The 15266-nt window shown below is 43.4% G+C and overlaps 1 protein-coding gene across 1 annotated transcript in view; it reads left to right on the top strand.

Annotated features, from left to right (window-relative positions):
• LAMB4 (laminin subunit beta 4) overlaps nt 1-15266 on the top strand; it is a gene marked incomplete at its 5' end in the record, with an annotated part of 91112 nt that overhangs the window by 24375 nt on the left and 51471 nt on the right. Inside the window, 4 exons of the mRNA XM_081102376.1 lie at nt 616-795; nt 4913-5022; nt 7371-7450; nt 8025-8175. Of these exons, the coding sequence (XP_080958502.1) occupies nt 616-795; nt 4913-5022; nt 7371-7450; nt 8025-8175 (521 nt within the window). The remainder of the gene's footprint in view (nt 1-615; nt 796-4912; nt 5023-7370; nt 7451-8024; nt 8176-15266) is intronic.

Below are 15266 nucleotides of genomic sequence, written 5' to 3'. Positions count from 1 at the left end.
TTCACCCTCTGGAATCATTCACACTATCAGCATCCTTTATCCTTGACATTCCTTCCTTCAGTTCAACTGTCTGGGGAAAAAAGCAGGGAAGGGGAAATTGTACATTAGCTGCTCCTTTGCTACAGGTGACGGTTTATCTTATTTTCCAGAATCTCTTCCAGGTTTTGCCCCAGTAGCAGGCATCCCAAAAGAAAACAGGATATGAACATTTCTTGCTCTTGCCCCTTTGTTTCTTGTAGGTGCTCCTCCCAGGAGCAATTCAGTGGCACAGTATTGTACAACCACCACCTCTGCTCCAAACATTTTAAGACCCCCATAGTAATCAATCTGTTTTTAATGTTCAGTTCTCACAATAGCCATCTTCCTCTGGTCCTCTTACTTTAGAATCACTTAAAAGTCTTTTTTTTTTAATGGATGGAATTTTTCAACATTTTTCAAGACCAGAGGTCTAAGAGATATTTCTAAGCAGCCCTTATCCACTTGTCTAATTATTTAAACATATTTAATGACTTTAAAAAAAGTAAAATAGTTATATCATGAGTAAAATGCTATGCTTACATTTCAGGCTTCCCACAATTTGCCGTTAACTAAGAGAATGCATGTCTATGTCCCCAGCTTGTGAATGTGACCCAGATGGGACCATATCGGGTGGCATTTGTGAGAGCCACTCTGACCCTGCCTTGGGATCTGTGGCTGGCCAGTGCCTGTGCAAGGAGAATGTGGAAGGAGCCAAGTGCTACCAGTGCAAGCCCAACCACTACGGACTGAGCGCCACTGATCCTCTGGGCTGTCAGCGTAAGTCGACAGCGGCTGGGCAACCAGCCTGGATGTTTTAAAGCCTGGGGCTGCCTGTCAGCTTTAAAATCTGGTCATTGCGCCCTAACCGATTTGGCTCAGTAGATAGAGCATCGGCCTGTGGACTCAAGGGTCCCAGGTTCGATTCTGGTCAAGGGCATGCACCTTGGTTGCGGGCACATCCCCAGTAGGGGGCATGCTGGAGGCAGCTGATCAATGCTTCTCTCTCATCGATGTTTCTAACTCTCTATCCCTCTCCCTTCCTCTCTATAAAAAATCAATAAAATATAAAATCTGGTCATTGCAGTGTGGTGGTTGCCAGAGGGAAGAGGGTAGGGAATGAAGGGGGTCCTAATAAATGGTGATAGGAAATTTGATTTTGGGTGGTGGGCACACGGGGCAATATTCAGATCCTGTAACAGAAAGCCACACCTGAAACCTGTATGATTATATTAACCAATGTCACCGCAAGACATTTAAATTTTTAAAAAAGAAAGAAATTAAAATTTGATCATTGTAAATACCTAAGAGTCCTGCCAGCCTCTCAGGGTTTTTTTGTTTGTTTGTTTGTTTGCTTGTTTTTGGCTACCATAGTTCTTTTATGCCTTTTCCCTTTTTATTAAGTTTACTGGGGTGACACTGGTTAACAAAATTATACAGGTTTCAGGTGCACAATTCTACAGCACATCATCTGTGTGCTGTATTGCATGTTCACTACCCCAAATCAGGTCTGGATTCATCATCATTTATCCACCCATACCCTCCTCCACCTTCTCCGAACCCCTTTCCCCCAGAAATCACCACATTGTGTCCAGAGCCTCTCAGACTTTAAAAGGGACACAGAAACTCCCATGAATTTTATTCAGTTCTTGGTGGTTTGCCGAGTTTGTCATAAGGGACCAGCAGGGGGTGCTCACATTTTTTCTGCTGGAGCAAACAGTGGAAAATGCCAGGAATTTAATGCCAAGTTGTGAAAAACAGCCTCCACTAGGACCCTCCTACACAGATTTGTTAAATCACATTATGGGTTTCTGTAAAGACTGATGACTTCTTGAGCAATTTTCATATGATGGTTTCTTTTGATTATTTTTAAAAATATATTTTATTGACTTTTTACAGAGAGGAAGGGAGAGGAATAGAGAGTTAGAAACGTCGATGAGAGAGAAACATCGATCAGCTGCCTCCTGCACACCTCCTACTGGGGATGTGTCCACAACCAAGGTACATGCCCTTGACCGGAATCGAATCTGGGACCTTTCAACCCGCAGGCCAACACTCTATCCACTGAGCCAAACCGGTTAGGGCTCTTTTGATTTTTTAAAACTACTTTTCCCTTTTCTTCTCACGTCCCTCCTAGCATTTTTATGTTCTCTGACAAAGAAAAGAAAAAATTAAAAAGCCAGGAGAGGAGCTACAGGGAAATAGAAAGAACCTCAGAGTTTTCTGGGGCCAAATGAAGGGACCCTTGTCTTTAGGATCACACACATTTACAGCTGCCTGGGGTCTCAAACAGCCGTAGCATCTTCAGGGAATCCGGGTAAATAAGGTCCCTTCTGTCACAGCATCACACTCCACATTTTTCCCACATAAAGAACTGTATATTATTTGTATATTTTGAGAGCAGCTTGCTGAATCTTAGTGTGATAAAATTTTCTTCTTGAATTTAATAGCAAAATTCAATTTCAGGAGAATGAATTACATGTCAAACCAATTTCCCATCACACTTTGCAGAAACCAGGCATTTCCCCTAGCTCACTGACTGACTTTATGCCCTCAGAGAACAGGCCAAATAGTGGTTTTTGTTTTGTTTTTTTCTTTTGTAACAGCTTTAGTGGGGGTTTAATTCACATACCATGCAATTCACCTTTTAAAGTGTACAGTTCAATGACTTAGTATACTCAGAGTTGTGTAACTATCACTATAATCAATTTCAGAATGTTTTCATTATCCCGGAATGAAACCCCATACCCTTCTTCTGGCTATACACCCAAAAGATTGAAAGCACAGTCTGGAAGAGATATGTGCACTCGTATCCATAGCGGCATGTTCACAGTGACCCAACGGAGGATGCAACTCAATGTGCATCCATGAATGGGTAGATAAACAAAATGTGGTGTGTACTACAATGGAATATTATTCAACCTTAGAAAGGAAGGAAATTGGCGCATGCTACAACATGAATGAACCTTGAAAACATCATGCTAAATGAAATCAGCCAGATAAAAAAGGACAAATATTTTATAATTCCACTTACATGAAGTACCTAGACTAGTCAAATCTATACAAACAGAATATAGAATGATGATTGCCAAGTGCTGGCGGGGGAAGGGAGAAATGGGGAGAGACGGTGTTTAATGGGTAGAGAGCTTCAGTGTTGTAAGGTGAGGAGTTCTGGAGGTTGGTTGCGCAGCAATGTGAGTGTACTAACCCTACTGAACTGTAAAATGGGAAAGATGGTCAATTGTATGTTAAATGTATTCTTGCACACAAAAAAGAAAACCCACATTCTTTACTTAAATGGCAAAGATGGCAATTTTTTAAAAATATATTTTTATTGATTTCAGAGAGGAAGGGAGAGGGAGGGAGGGAGAGGTAGACACATCAATGATGAGAGAGAATCATTGATTGCCTTCTGCACACCCCCTACTGGGGATCAAGCCTGCAACCTGCAACCTGGGCATGTGCCCTTGATCAGAATCGAACCCAGGGCCCTTCAGTCCATAGGCTGATGCTCTATCCATTGAGTCAAACCGACTAGCAGTGATGGCGAACCTTTTGAGCTCGGCGTGTCAGCATTTTGAAAAACCCTAACTTAACTCTGGTGCCATGTCACATACAGAAATTTTTTGATCTTTGCAACCATAGTAAAACAAAGACTTATGTTTTTGATATTTATTTTATATATTTAAATGCCATTTAACAAAGAAAAATTAACCAAAAAATGAGTTTGCGTGTCATCTCTGACATGCGTGTCATAGGTTCGCCATCACTGGACTAGTGCAAGATGGTAAATTTATGTTAAATGTATTCTGCTACAAAAAAAAAAAATACAACACCGAAACTGGTTTGGCTCAGTGGATAGAGCGTCGGCCTGCGGACTGAAAGGTCCCGGGTTCGATTCCAGTCAAGGGCATGTACTTGGGTTGCGGGCACACCCCCAGTAGGAGATGTGCAAGAGGCAGCTGATCGATGTTTCCCTCTCATCGATGTTTCTAACTCTCTATCTCCCTTCCTCTCTGTAAAAAATCAATAAAATATATTTTAAAAAAAATACAAACAACTCATACTCTTTATCTACTACCACCCTATTATCCCATTCCCCCAGGCCTCAGTAACACTAGTCAACTTTCTGATTCTACTTATTTGTGAACATTCCGTAAACTGGAATCCTATCATTTGTAGTCTTTTATGACTGGCTTCTTTCGTTTAGCAGGGTTTATAAAGCTCATCCATGTTATAGCATGAATCAGTACTTCACTTCTTCTTATTGCTGGATGATATTCCATTGTATGAATATATCACACTTCATTTATCCATTCATCAGTTGATGAACCTTGGGTTTTCCCATGAACACTGGCTTTTCCTGCATGGGAAAGATACAGATCTTGTTCTGGTAGCATAATTTCTTAGTCTTCATAACATAAGCAGGACTCAGAAATGTCTACGTGCGGAAGAGAAAGGGGAGAGGAGAATGAAATGTAACAAGGCAGTAAGAGAGGGAGAAAAGAGGCAGGGAAACAATAGGTGCATCTGCCAGAGCGGGAGCCGTCGGTAATTACTGTGACACTCAGACACCCTTGCGCCGAATCCACGACCCAGCCAGCATCACTCAGGATAACAGTGCCAGGCACTCAGCTTGCATGACTTTCTCCACTTTCTTGTCTCCTCCTAACGGCCATCCAGTAGGTCTACACGAGGGCTCTGGGAGTGTCTGGCACTGGATCTCCTGTGCAGGGTTGTGTGCCAGACAGTAATCATGCAGCCAGGCAGACAATGAGCTTGGCAGGCCTGGCTGCTCTGTGCTCTTGTGGCCACGTGTCTTGCTCAGTGTGGGCCACTAAGGACATTTACAAACGTGGGGAAATAGAAGTGAATGATTGTGTTCCTGTGCTTTCAGCCTGCAACTGCAACCCTTTGGGGAGTCTGCCGCTCTCGACCTGTGATGTGGACACGGGCCAGTGCCTGTGCCGGCCCTTTGCCACCGGCCCACGCTGTGAGGAGTGCGCTGTACGTATTTGCCTACGATTTTCCTTGTAGGTTGGGATGCAGATTTCTATGCCATTGCCGAGGAGAGACTTGGTCTTGTTCATTGCTTTCCTTGTCCTATTGTATTTCTGTATTTACACTACAGAAATCAGCAAACACTAGGAATCGGCCCCCACCCTCCCGCGGAGAGCTGGTTGTTAAACATTCACCAGCACGCCAACATTTACCAGATAGATCTGAACAGACCCAGGCACCGTGTCAATATTTTGTTGTTTTCATTTTTGTTTGTTTCATTTTTATTGTGTTTTGCTTTATTGAGCTTCACAGATGTTCCTGGCTTTTAAAATTTTATTTTTAATTATACTTGCCATTAGTTTCAGGTATATACAAAATAGTGATTAGACATTTATATCCTTTACAAAATGATCACGATTAGTACAGCAGAAGGAATATAGCTCATGTCGATAGCTTTATTCTTTGTTCACCTAAAAGTGCCAAGCGGTAGACTATACAAGCATTTATCTGCCCCCTCCTTCAGGCTCACCAGACCATTGGGCCTCCTCTTCTGTCTTCTGTCCCCAGTCACTTTACCACCCCTGCCACTCCTTGCCTAAAAATACTTTGGATGAGCTCATTAGAAAAACCAGACCAGAAAAAAAAACCAACTTGGATTTAACTGTATTGTAGATTCCTGTGGGAAATAAACTCTTGGTTTTGTTTTTTGTTTTTTTCAGACTCCACTAAACATATGAGCATGTATGTCTAAAATTAGTCAAATAAGACATTTTTACTCCATAAGCAACGTGTTATGCAATTAGGGAGTTCAAACCCCACTCGTTTCTTTGTTCTCTGATCTTGGCAGCCCATCCTGACATTTTAGAGAAAGAAAAAACAAAAACTTAACCTAGTAAAGGAACAGTGACCTTGACGTGTCTGAAGAAATGTAGCTAATAAATATGAAACATGTGCCTATTAGGACATAGTTTTGTGCTAAAATGTTAAGTAATTTTACTGAAAACATATGAGGATGGAGCAGAGGAGGTGGGGAAAGAAAGCATGGAAGTAGGGATGCAGAAGGCACTGTACATGAGCCAGGGCACGTCATCTCCAAGCTTTACTCAGCCACGAGAGCCACGCCAAGCGCGGTGACCACGTGTGGACAGCACGGAGAAGCATGCAGAGCTGTCTACCAGGATCCATGAAAACACATAAACCTTAGACTCAGGCTGACGTTTTTGATGGGCAGGTTAACGGCCAGTTTGCAATTAACCCGATTGTATTTGCAGAAGGAAAATAACGGAGCAGTGGGCACTTGTCCACTGTGACTGAGCCCGTGCATCTGCCAGGTGCCCCCCATCCACATCTGTCCCGTGGTGCCCTGGACCTGCGCAGAGGCGGCCACAGGACAGCATACCCTGCCCGGAGGGAGTTTCACAGCCACATCCTGAGTGAAGCAGTCCCTTTCACATTGTTTGCGCCTAAACGGAAATTTGGTCTGGGGAAACTTATCAAAAGTCCTTTGCTGCATTTTGTAACAAATAATAACTTTGAATGTTTAAAATAAATATTTTTGAGTAAAATTGGCCATAAAATTTTACCAAGATAAAAAAAAAAAAGTGTGGGTATTAATAAACCCACTTCAAACAATAGTTCCATGCCTAGTAAGAGCTTAACTTTATCTGAGCATGTTAAATGGAGATTTGAGGGGAAAGTATTTTTCTGAGCATTCTATAGTAAATCTTACCAGATTTAAGAAATAGTTGTTGGTTTTTCACCAGTTGTTTATACTGACTAAAGGTCAAGATGTTGCAATGATGAAAAGTCTTAAATAACAGAGCTGACTCTCTCAGGGAGAGAGATTATGCCAAAACTACTTTATTTATAAACAAGTGATTCTACTAAACGATGATATTCATATAAGAGTTCAAAATCGGTTTGATTGATTGTTTTATCCCAAAACGTTTCAGTATTGTGTAAGTGAAAATCCCTAGGGATTTTGCAGTAAGGGCATCTGTTGGTTTTATAAAAGCAGTTGCAAACAGGCTAGTTGAAGGACTTCTCTTGACTGGCCTTAACCCAGCTTGAGGCTAAATTGGTTCTGTCGGAGGAACTGTGTGGTTCCCATTGCATTTCCACTTGATCCAATACACAGACATCTCACCTGTCCCCTGCATTTTAAGTCCTTGGAATGGGAGCTCTGTGTCCTTGAAGGTCATTACCAAGTGCTCAGGCAAAAAGGGCTCCCGTGTGATTGTTCAGGCTGTGTGGCCATTTGACAGGCATCAATTGAACTGTAGTGCATTCAATATTATAGGCCAAAGCAGCAAATATCTTCACACCGGAATCAACTGAGCACTTTCTCTTTGTAGGTGGGATACTGGGGACTGGGAAGTCATCTCCATGGATGTTCTCCCTGTGACTGTGATATTGGAGGCGCTTATTCTAATGTGTAAGTCGGGAAAATGAATGACAACACTTTGTGACAATATTCCTCACTCAAAAAAAAATCACATAAAAGCACATTTTTTCTGATATGCTCATCGTCAAAGGTGAAGGAGTTTATTTCATGACAAGCAAAGGGCATTGAAAAGCGATGATCTCGAGACATGAACCAGAGCCCAGTTGACTTATTTTACTTGAAATATTTTTAAGGCTGAGATGACAGTTCTACTGCCCGGGTCTCCCGTGAGAAGATGGGCTAGATGCCTGCAAACATGTGATCTGACCGGCCTAAAACACTAACTTTTTACCACCCTGTAAAGAGACCCTAAGGTCTCCTTTTCCTGGTTTTAGAGCAGAATCAGCCACTGAGGAAAGAAGTGGCTACTTGGTTTCATGGATCTGGATTGGCTGTTCAAGACCAGACTTATAGAGCCCATGGCCTCTCCTCCCCCTCCCTAGGAAAGTGGATTGATCAATTCAAAGAATGGATCCAAACGTGGGGTACAGTTTGCTCAGCACCCCCATGCCTTCATTTTCTGTGTCCCCTCCACGTTTTTTCAGATGGATTTGTTTTTCCCCAGGTGCTCTCCCAAGGATGGGCAGTGTGAATGTCGCCCGCATGTCACTGGCCGCAGCTGCACTGAACCGGCCCCTGGCTACTTCTTTGCTTCTTTGAATTACTATCTGTATGAGGCCGAGGAAGCCATGCCTCTCCAAGGACTGGCCCCTTTGGTGCGTATTACATTTCCTTTCAGTACAGACTTCATTTGGTGGAGTGTCAGTAAATACATACAGCACGCCCTTGAGATCATGGGTAAGGTTCCTGGGAAAGCGTGGTTTTGCCCACAAACGCAGATCAGAGTAGAGTTTATTCTATCGTGGAACTGCAGATTAGAGAGACTCTTGAAGGCAGAGTCTGCATTTCATTGACCCGTCTACCCCAGTTCTAGCCTAGAGCCTGGGACATAAGGGCAAAGTGGATTAAGTTGTGATAAAACAGACTTGACTTTTGTTCTTTCATCACATAGAATGTGTTTATTGAGCATGTACTTGTCTATCTCCCCCACGACACTATGTGGATCCCATTCACCATTGTGGCACCAGAGCCTGTCATATGGGAGGAACTTGATAGATCTCTGCTGATGAATGAATGAATGAATGAATAAAGTACATGAAAGCAGTGTAAACGTGCTCTCACCTCCTGAAGTTGCTCTGGGATTAGCCGTTGTCATTGAAGTCAGCAATGGTCACAGGAGTGTGTGATCGCAAGTGTCACTTCATCTCCTACAAGTCACATTCCTGTGGGATATGTCAACATAAGAAACATCCAAACCTGTAAGAATTTTTATCAGTTTATTTGAGCCAAACTGATGACAGTTGCGGGGAAGCAAAATCTCAATGGATTGAGGAAATGCTCCAGGAAATGGCAGTTTTACCACTTATTTTATACATTACAATCAAAGGAAAAGACATAAGGGGGTGACATGAAATTCATTGGTGATAGATGAGGGAGGTGGGAGCAAGCAAAGTGGGAGAAATCTCTGGGACTGTATAAAAAGTAAAACAAATAGACACATACTTCTTTTCCATAGGTGGGTGTAGCATAGTTAACAGTTAACGATTAACATGGTAACATTAATTAGGAGGGCTTCCCGTGGTTGTGCACTCTGGTGAGAGACTGTACCCTGAGGGGTTTGGAAAAAGAGGGTTTCTCAGACATTCCAAAGTGTGTTGTCCTAGATGCAAAGAGACTACAGACAGGCTCAGGGAAGGTACAGATTGACCTTTGTCGGGGAAGATGCCAGCCTAGGACATGACTACCTGCCATGACCTGCTTCTAGTTAGAAAGTTTAAATTCAGACCATCCTATGTGTTATTTGAGTTTGTAAGGCCGCCAGGCAGGCCTCCCCTGAACTTGTCAGGTTTAGTATGTGGCCCCTTTTTCATCCACAGATATTTTCCCTAAAAATACTTTTCTTCAAGTCTTGTTAGAAGCACAGGTTCACACATGTAAAACGATGAGAGAAAATACAAATTAGACGCCCATGCCATTCTTCAGCATGTGACTCCAGCCATGTAAGGGATTATGACAAAGGGAAATGTAATGTGAGGTGAAAGGTAAGGTCTTGAAGGAGAGAAATCATGCGAAAGTTCATTCTGAAGACAGGGTTTGGACAGGAAGCTGGGAACTCATTCCAGCTTCCAGGGACTAGGTCATTTCCTGATGTCCCTTCCTTATCTGGACACTGATAGAAATTCAAAGACATAAAAATTCATAAGCGATAAGAAAGGCTACTAAGAGTCTTGGAATTTTCTCTTTTAGCGACTGGAATTAGGGCAGCTACAGGAGGCTTTTATTGTCCCCACATAGACTTACACCTGAGGTGGGTGAAATGGAAATGAAATAATTCAATGTCTGCATTCTTCCTGATGGTTTTTAACATTACATCTTTATAATGGTGATGAAAAAAGACTTTTGGAAATGAATGTTGGTATTTATTTTTAGGCTATACCAAATAATAGAGAAATCTCTATAATAATAAAAGCGTAATATGTTAATTAGACAGGACAGCAGAACGACCTTCCGGACGTCATTCCGGACATCCTTCCAGACGAAGCTGCAGCAGTGGGGGTCAAGGCAGAGGCAGTTAGGGGCAATCAGGCAGGCAGGCAAGCGGTTAGAGGCAATGAGGCAGACAGGCGAGTGGTTTAGGGACAATCAAGCAGGCAGGCAGAGGCAGTTAGGGGCTATCAGGCAGGCAGGTGAGCAGTTAGGGGTGATCAGGCAGTCAGGCAGAGTGGTTATGGGCAACCAGGCAGGCAGGCAGCCAAGTGGTTAGGAGTCAGCAGTCCCAGATTGCGAGAGGGTTGTCCAGAAGTCAGACATCTCTTGAGGGGTCCCGGATTGTGAGAGGGTGCAGGCCAGGCTGAGGGGACCCCCCCCCCCCGCACAAATTTCATGCACTGGGCCTCTATAGTTGCCTTGGCCTGGCTCCTGACACAGAGTGCCTACATCCTTTGGAATTCCTGAGTAGTAAGAGCACTTAGGAACATCTTTTGTTATAATATTTGGTCTTTGACCTGACTCCTGCTGCAGAGCATCTAAATCCTTTGGAACTTCCTGAGTGATAAGAGGAGATAGGAGTGTCCTTTGTTCTAGTGAGGCAACTCTTGATGGGATCCTGGATTGCTTCGGGATGGGGACTGTCACCAGAAAGACCAAGCCATTTCATTAAAAGCTTGAAACTTCCAGCCCCACCCCCATCCTCCAGGAAGGGGAGAGGGCTGGATATTGAGTTAATACCTGTGTAATTATACCTCCATAAAAATCCCAGAAGTACTGGATTCAGAGAGCTTCCACATTGGGGAGCACATTCATGTGCCGGGAGCATAGTGCACCCCAACTCCAAGGGGACAGACGCTCCTCTGGAAGGATTGTCCCTTCCAATCCTCACCCTATATATCTCTTCATCTGACTGTTTATCTGTATATTTTATCATATCCTTTATTATATAATAAAGCAGCGATTGTAGTATTTCCCTGAGTTATGTGAGCTATGCTAACAAGTTGTTAAACCCCAGGAGGGGGTCACAGGTAACAGCCTCTACTGCTGATTGGCATCTAAGGTGGGAGGCAGTCACATGGGACTGATCTCATGCTAATGTTATCAGTGGAAATGGAGTTCTTTGGGTGCCTCAGGGAAAATAATTTCCTGAGACCCCCACAGGAGAAGGGGGTCTCATGGAAAGCTTTATTGATGATGTGAAATTAAGGGGGTTCACCTCCAAGATCCCATCTCTGTCCCGCCATGGAATCTTGGCTTCAGCGGGGCTAGAATTAAGGCCACTGTCCAGAGTTTATGTTCCATATGAAAGTACAGTACAGTACAGCATCTGGCTGGCTTACCTGTGTTCCCAGCTACAGTCCATTGCGTGTGGGATCCACACAGCCATGGGCCATGTGGCTGCTTAAGACCCTAGGACGAGTGAGCATACAGAATGAGTACAGGTCATGGAGCAAGTGAGAGCAAGAAGAGGGATGGGATTTTAACTTTCCAAGATGTTGAGCATTTGCAGTGACTTCACCCCCACCCCCTCCCAGCCAATGATCTTTTTCCCAGGCCATACTGACAGGCAAGCACCTTCCCTATGTCACCCCCACTTCACTGCACATGCACCCAAATCTTTTGTTTGATCCCTTCCCCAGTGATCTGCAGGGAATGGACTGGTGGTTCCCTGGGGAGCATGAAGCTGTAGCTTCCTGGTGAAGCTGCCCAGGTGATCATGCTTATAACGTCTGACCTCCCCTTTGCTCTCTTCCTACTATTAATAGTAACAAACTAGTTAATTATGACGATAACACTAACTCCAGGTAGATAGTGTCAGAACTGAATTAAATTGTAGGACAACCAGCTGGTGTCAGAGACTTGGGTATGGGAATAGCCCCACACCTCTGGTGGTGTGAGTGTGGTAATAGTGTGAGAGTAGAGAGAAAACACAAGAGTGTTGGAATATATATATATATATATATATATATATATATATATATATATATGGCTAAGCGATCATCCGACAAGCTGGTAGGTATGGCATGCACTGACCACCAGGGGGCAGACGCTCAGCGCAGGAGCTGCTGAGCTGTGGTGACTTGGCAGCGGTGGTTCTCCGGTGATGCATGCCAGAACTAGAGAAGAGGGAGCCCTATTCCTCATGGGGCTGCGTGATTCCACCTTTGGCCATGGGTTATGTTGTTGCTGGGGCATGTCGCCCCGAATCTGGTTTACTGCTGAGCTGCAGTGACCACAGATGCCCTTAGAGCTTCGGTGCTGCCCCAGATGCGATTGGCAGGGAGGGACCACAGGAGGTTGGCTCCAGGGCATGTCCGGCCCATCTCGCCCAGCCCCACCCCGCTAATTAATTTCCTTATAATTAATTTCCTTTCAATGTGAACGAATCTGTGCACCAGGCCACTAGTACAACTATAAATACGATATTTCCCATTTTTTAGGTAAGAAGACACAAAACAAACATGATTATCTGAAATAGATGGACTGTTACTTAACATTTATTCAGTATGCACCATATGGTGGGTGCTGACAAGCAATTAAATAAGATGATATCACATATACTAATATAGCTCCAAACTGTGAATATAATGACTAAGATGAATCCTTACTCTTCTCTTCATGGCTTAAAGAAAAAGATGGGGAATACAGAATGGGTTTAAAGGGCGAGGAAAATTGCTTAAAGGATTGGAAAGTAATAAATATGACAGAGGAAAGGAAATTAAATGTTAAGTGTTTAAAGGTTAATAACATGAGTAATTTTCCTCACCACTAAGAAAATGATTTTTAATTATAGTGTAAAGGATTTAAGTTAGCTACCATTTAATTATTTGTGCATTCATTTAACAAAGTTTATGTGTGCTGTTATATAAATAAAACTTCCACTGATTTAATGCTCTGTGCTTTACACTTTATATACATTATCTTATTCAACTTTCCAAATATCCTACATATTATCATCTGTAATTTCCAGATGAGGGGAAACATTAGAGTGGTTAAGTAACTTGCCCAAAGTCACACAGCTGGTGGACAGTGGGTCCTGGATTAAGAGCCAAGTGTATCTGCTTTCAAAATTTGCTCTGAATCCATCAATATATTGCCCATCCACATACATTATGCTGAGCTTCAAGCTAAGGGTGGCATTGAAAGGGATTAGTTGGAGACCCTGCCCTCCTGGAGTTTTTAACTATAGCAACTATATTTACATAGCTAGCTCAGGATTGGGGCAGTGCCATATGAAAGGGAGAATCAATAAGTGCACTAGGATTTTGGAGCCTGAGTGACCCTTTATGAACAAGCTTAACACACAGGTAGAATAATCTGGCCTGAGACTTGCAAACAATAAGGGTTTCAATTAGTAGACTAGATGAGAAGACAGTGCAGCCAGGTAATGGCTCAGAGGAAAAACAATGCAGTTGTATTCAATACAGGTAGAACAGGAAGTTTATAGAGGGAAGAAGTATTGAAGCTTTCTGAGCAAGGGAATGATGTGATGAAGACTATCCTCGGTGTCTTATAAATGCAGTCTCACCCAAGAGAAGTCTGCACCAGTCCAGACGGGAATAAAGGTCTAAGCTGAGAGGTAACAGCAAAGACAAAGGATGGAGATGGAGATATGAAAGGGCATGAATTCCAGATCACATCTATGAGCAATTGTCAGGATACTCAAATTGGAGAACTAAGGATGACAATGAACTCTCTTCAAAAGGTTATATACGGCATGCCTCAGAGTGTTGCGGGTTTGGTTCCAGACAATAGCAATAAAGCAAGTCATAATATTTTTGTTGGCAGAGGGTCTTGCCTTCGGCTGTAAAAACAAACAAACAAACAAACAAAAGCAACATCTGAAAAGCACAAAGTGAAGCACAATAGCACAATAAAACAAGGTATGCCTATATATAGGGTGTCTCCAAAAAAGTAGACACACACCTTGAATAATCATAAAGGAAGTGTTTATTAAAATACATTTCATCGAGCTATCAGCTGTTAAAGTGTGTATACATTTTTGGGACACTCCCCCAAAAATATTTGTCTTAGCCCACTTGGGCTGCTATAACAAAAACCATAGGCCAGTGGCTTGTAAGCAACAGACATTTATTTCTCACAGCTCTGGAGGCTGGAAGTCCCAGATCAAGGCACCAGCAGGTTCAGTGTCCTGTGAGAGCCCTCTGCCTGGTTCACAGACACCTGTCTTCTGCTGACGCCTCACAGGGCAGAAGGGGCAGAAGGGCTCCCAGAGGCCACTTTTATAAGAGCACTAATCCCACTCGTGAGGGCTCCACCTTCATGACCTAATCACCTCCCGAAGGCCCACTTCCAAATACATCACATTGAGGGTTAGGTTCCAGCATATGCATTCTCAGGGGAGGACACAAACATCCAGTCTGTGCCAACATCCTTGCTGCTCAAACTGTGGTCTGTAGAGCGTCGATACTGTCATCACCTGGGAGTCCATTGGACTCGGAGAATCTCAAGCCCCACCCCAGACCCACTGGATGAGGTCTGCGGCTTAACAAGATCCCAGGCGGTTCCTGTGCAGCTTGGGAAGCACTGGTTTGTTTTCTTATAGAAACTGCCTGTGGTCACCGCAGTTAATACTGATTGCATTTGCCATAGTCTAGAATGTACTATAGTATGTAGATAGTTAAGTCCATGATGTGTTTTCTGTATAGAGTTGGTCCAACAGTGTATAATTTTGTGTAATGAGAGGAACACAATTGGTAAGGAAAAGAAAAAATAGACGAGGACCAATTTACATAATCTCAGTGTGTCTTGTCCAAAGGGTTCTCCTCACAGAAAAGTGGAGGAGCAGCCAGTCAGGCGCAGTGAAACTCTGAACAGCAAACACTAGAATAAGAGGGTCTTAAAGTGGCCACCGCTGACCTCAGAGCTGCCTGCCCATCATGAGCCGCCTGTGAAATTAAAAACCTGGTTTATGCCCAGCCAGTGTGGCTCAGTGGTTGAGCATCCACCCATGAACCAGGAGGTCAGGGTTCGATTCCCAGTCAGGGCACATGCCCGGTTGCAGGCTCGATCCCCGGTAAGGGGCATGCAGGAGGCAGTTGATCCATGATTCTCATCGTTGATAATTCTCTCTCCCTCTCTCCAAAACCAATAAAAATATATTTTTTAAAAATCTTGTTTATGAAACCAACAATGAAACATCAAGCAAATACCAATGTCCAGGGTACAGTGAAATTTTGGAAATGAGCAACTGGAGATTGTAACTGGGCTGGCAGCTGAATGACTAAGGAGAAGA

The sequence above is a fragment of the Myotis nattereri genome, assembly GCF_964212035.1.
Source record: "Myotis nattereri genome assembly, chromosome: 11".
Classification (NCBI taxonomy): Eukaryota; Metazoa; Chordata; class Mammalia; order Chiroptera; family Vespertilionidae; genus Myotis; species Myotis nattereri.
This window is presented reverse-complemented; position numbering and strand designations above follow the sequence as displayed.